The 4,453-nt window shown below is 38.7% G+C and overlaps 1 protein-coding gene across 1 annotated transcript in view; it reads left to right on the top strand.

Moving 5' to 3' along the window:
* The first annotated feature begins 641 nt into the window (after positions 1-641).
* LOC105809514 (zinc finger protein 160-like) overlaps positions 642-4,453 on the top strand; it is a 46,659-nt gene continuing 42,847 nt past the window's right edge. Inside the window, exon 1 of the mRNA XM_012643336.1 lies at positions 642-708. Coding sequence (XP_012498790.1) covers positions 642-708 — 67 coding nt within the window. The remainder of the gene's footprint in view (positions 709-4,453) is intronic.

The following is a 4,453-nucleotide window of genomic DNA, read 5'->3' as shown; positions in this document are numbered from 1 at the left end:
GTTGCTTGACTGGGATGCAAGCCTTATTGACTCAGAACTGAAAAGCTCCATTATGCTGAGGGCTGAGATCAGCCTGGGATCCACGGAGGAATGAGGGGGGCTGTGCTCTGCATCAGGTTTGGTCAAGGGTGGGTCTGTGCCCTGGAGGGGGGCTCAGCCCAGCCCAGCTCCCCACTGCTGCAGCGTGAGTGTGGGCTTCACCAGGAGGGGAGCGAGTTCTGAAGAAATGGTCAGAAACTCTGTAGACTTTAACTGTCCCCTTGTTCAGTTGTTCTTTCCTCTTCATAATACATCATTTTGTGGTACAATGGATTACATATGCAAGAAAACCTTGCAGGAAACTTTAAAAATGTCCAGGTCCTTGTTTTCTACCCCCAACCTTTCGATTCCGTAGTTCTTGGAAGAGAGCTAGAGGTTTGCATAATGCAGTTTTATACACATTCAGAAATAGGCCATCTGTGGATGAATTTGTGAAATATTTTTCTTGATCCATTTGTAATGTCCTCTCTCCTACCTAAATATAGGGCTTGGATTTTGGCAAAGCCACAGCACTTCTTGATTGTTTGTTTTTATAAGCAGGAATCTTGCTTCCTGACCTGAGTGTTATCTCTGTGTTGGAGGAAGGGGAAGATCTCTGGACTATGGACAGTGAAATGAAAACACCAAGAAACTCAAATGGTGGGGAAAGGATCCCGGGTTTGCATCCAGGTAAGAGCTCCGGTGGGCACAGTGGAAACTACACTATTGAACAGTGTTTGGGAAAGTTTGCAAGTCGGGGAGTTCAGTCGTCAAACAAAGTTTAAATCCTAGGAGCTCTAAACGGAAATCTTTGCCCCTACTTACCACTCTGTTCTTTAGACATGTAATAGTTTATCCTTTCGCCCTCGAGTGGTGCTCCACCTCAGAAACCAAGGCAAAGTCTTTATTCTATGGGACAACACCTGTCCTCTGGCTTCTGTGAACTCTTTCCATCTGAATTTCCTGTAATGTTCACCTGATCCCTGGTAATCCACAGCCTCGTGCTGTCCTGTTGTTCTCTGGCTCTTATTTGCTGCCTGTGTTGCTAATGACCTAGTCCGTGGGTGTCCACACCGCTGCCCCGGTATGTTTCTGCTCTTTGCTGCCCGTAGCAGTACCCTTCAGTGTGAGCCATCCTCACTGTGGGTCATTTACTTATTTTTGTCCATGTAATTATTTATGCTCTTCTGGTGATAATTATGAAGTTATATTTATTCATTTTAGATACATACACATAAGCTTTCATTCATTTCACAAGCACAGCTCTATGTCTACTAATATGTAAAGTGGTGGTATCTCTGACATCATGCCCCTTTTGTTTTCAAAGACATTTTACAATATCCTACATTGTCTGAGATTAGCAGAGCTAAAATGCATCATGTGTTCCTCATTCTTTGTATTAGAATTGTTTCATTACCATGAGTATTTAAAGTCACTTCTCCCTACCCTGTTTTCTCTGCTCCTCTCCTTTCTTTTCTGTTTGTACGAATTTGGCAATTTTAGGTCCCTCACAGAAGTGAAATCATAGAGTATTTGTCATTTAATGTCAGGCTTGTTGCACTTAGTGTAGTGTCCTCCACGTTAAATCATCTGGTAGCATGTAAAGTAATTTCTTTTTTTTGTGGACTGAATCACTTTCCTTTTATGTATTTAATACATACCACATTTTGTTTATCCATTTATCTGTTAGTGCACACCTCGGTTGCTTCTACTTCTTGACTGTTCTGAATAATGCTGTTTTTTTTAACATGGGTTTGTATATACCTGCTCACAATCCTGTCTTTAATTCCTTTGAATATATACCCAGATGGGATATTATTGGCTTCTAAGATAATTCCCAATTTTGAATTATATGATGAAATTTCATACTGGTTTCCATAGTGGTTGCACCATTTTACATTCCCACCAGCAGGGGTCGAGTCTCCCATTTCTCTAATTCTCACCAACATTTCTATTTTAGGGGGATTTTTCTTTTATTACTTTTGAAAATAGACATTCTAGTGGGTATTTGTACCTTGTTTTCTGTGTATTGGTGTTATATGCAGGAAATCATGGTTGAATGCAACTCATAAAGCTTTTTACCTATAATTTCTTCTAAGAGTTTTATAATTTTAGTCTTACATTTACGTCATGAATCCATTTTAAGTAAATGTTTTCATATGGTGCAAGGTAAGGGTCCAACTTCATTCTTTTGGATGTGGATATCCAATTTGCTTAGGACTGTTTGTTTTTTGTTTTTGTTTTTTTTTTGAGACAGAGTCACATTCTGTTGCCCGGGCTAGAGTGCCGTGGCCTCAGCCTAGCTCACAGCAACCTCAAACTCCCAGGCTCCAGCGATCCTCCTGCCTCAGCCTCCCAAGTAACTAGGACTACAGACATGTGCCACCATACCTGGCTTATTTTTTCTATATATATTTTTAGTTGCCCAGCTAATTTCTTTCTATTTTTTTTTTTTTTAGTAGAGGTGCCGTCTCGCTCTTGCTCACGCAGGTGTCGAATTCCTCAGCTCAAAGGATTCGCCCTCCTTGGCCTCCCAGAGTGGTAGGATTACAGGCATGAGCCACCGTGCCCAGCCCGCAGGACTGTTTGTTTAAGGGATTGTCCTTTCCCCTGTACATGGTCTTGCCACCGTACTTGACCATCATTAGACCATGTATTTGAGAGTTTCCTTGTGAGTGCTGATCTGTTCCATTGCTTCATATGTCTGTCTTCATGGCAGTACAGTACTGATTTGATTCAGGTAGTTTTGTAATGAGTTTTGAAATGGGGCAATGTAAGACCTCTTGCTGTATTTCTTTGAAGTTTCTTTTCCTATTGAGGTGATCGTGTGATTTCTTTTTAATTTAAGGATAAATTATTTTTGTAGATAGTTTCCTTAGGATTTTGCTAAGGATTTCACTGAATGTGTGGGTCACTTTGGTTGTTATTGACATTTCACATCAAGTCTTCCAAAGCATGACCATGGGACATTTTTGCATTTATTTGTGTGTTCTCTAATTTCTTTCAGTAATATTTCTTACATTTCTGTTTACAAATCCTTTTCCTCCTTGTTAAGCTCATTCCTAAGTATTTAATTCTTTTTCATGGTATGGTAAATCAAATTATTTACTTATTTTTCTTTTGGTGTTATTTATATTAATGCATATGAAAGAAACTAATTTTAAGTAGATTTCGTATCCTACATGTTGGAATTCGTTCATTAGTTCCAACAGGTTTTTATGGAATCTTTAGGATTTTCTACGTAAAAGAGTGTCATCTGAACAGAGATCATTTTATGTCTTCCTTTCCAATTGCATGCCTTCTATTTCTTTCTCTTTTCTCATTGCTTTAGCTAGGTTTCCAGTACCTACACTTTGCCCTCCATATCCATTGCTTCTGTATCCAGAGATTCAATGACGCCTACGTCAGCAATCCACAGTAGATTGAATCTGCACATGTGGAACCCAGGGTTGTGAAAGGCAGACTATAGTTTCAATCTGTGTTTAGTTAAATCTCAGGATGTAGAAACTGCAGGTGTGGAAGAGCATCCATAGAATTTGGTATCATGGGGAAGCCTGGACCTAACACTCCCTGCATACTGAGGGACAACTGTATTTTTTATAGAAATAATGCAAGTGTGCTCTCATTTTCTTTTTTCTCATCATAACGGAAAAGCCTTCATTCTTTCAATTTTGAGTATGAAGTTAGCTGTCAGGTTCCTGTATATGGTCTTTATTATGTTAAGTAGATTCCTTGTATGCCCAGTGTGTTGAGTCATTTTGTTAGGAGATATTTTTAAGGGACTTTTTTTGCATCAACTGAGATGAATGTTTGGCCTTTTTCCTCTATTCTGTTGTGCAGAAAGACACAGATTGATGTTTCTAAGTTGCAACCCCCTTGCGTTCCAGGAATAAATCCCATTTGGTCATGATGTGTGATTATTTTCAGTGTGCTGCTGAAAATTGTCTTGCCAGCAATTTGTTGAGGACTTTTGCATTTGATTAATCAGGAATATTGCTCTATAGTTTTCTTTTATTGTAGGGCCTTTATCTGTCTTTGCTGTCAAGGTGACACAAGCCTCATTGATTGAGTTTGGAAGTGTTCCCTCCCTTTATAATTTTTGGAAGATTTTAAGGAGTGTTTGTGTTAATTTTTTTTTTCAATATTTGATAGATTGCCATGGCAGTCATCTGGGTCTGTACTTTTCTTTAATAGGAGATATTTGATCACTGACTGAATGTCTTTGTCACTGGTGTGTTTAATGTTTCTAGTTCTTCATGCTTAAGTGTTGGTAAGTGGTGTATTTCTAGAAATTGATGCATTTCTTCTTGGTTATTATTGTTATATGATTGTTCAATCTCATTCTCTTAATTTCCTTTTGATTTTCATATAATCAATTGTAATGTTTCCTTTTCTGTTTCTAATTTTAGTCATTTCTCTCTTCTGGGTTTTTTAT

Source organism: Propithecus coquereli, unplaced genomic scaffold (assembly GCF_000956105.1).
Source record: "Propithecus coquereli isolate 6110/MARCELLA unplaced genomic scaffold, Pcoq_1.0 Scaffold196, whole genome shotgun sequence".
NCBI lineage: Eukaryota > Metazoa > Chordata > Mammalia > Primates > Indriidae > Propithecus > Propithecus coquereli.
This window is presented reverse-complemented; position numbering and strand designations above follow the sequence as displayed.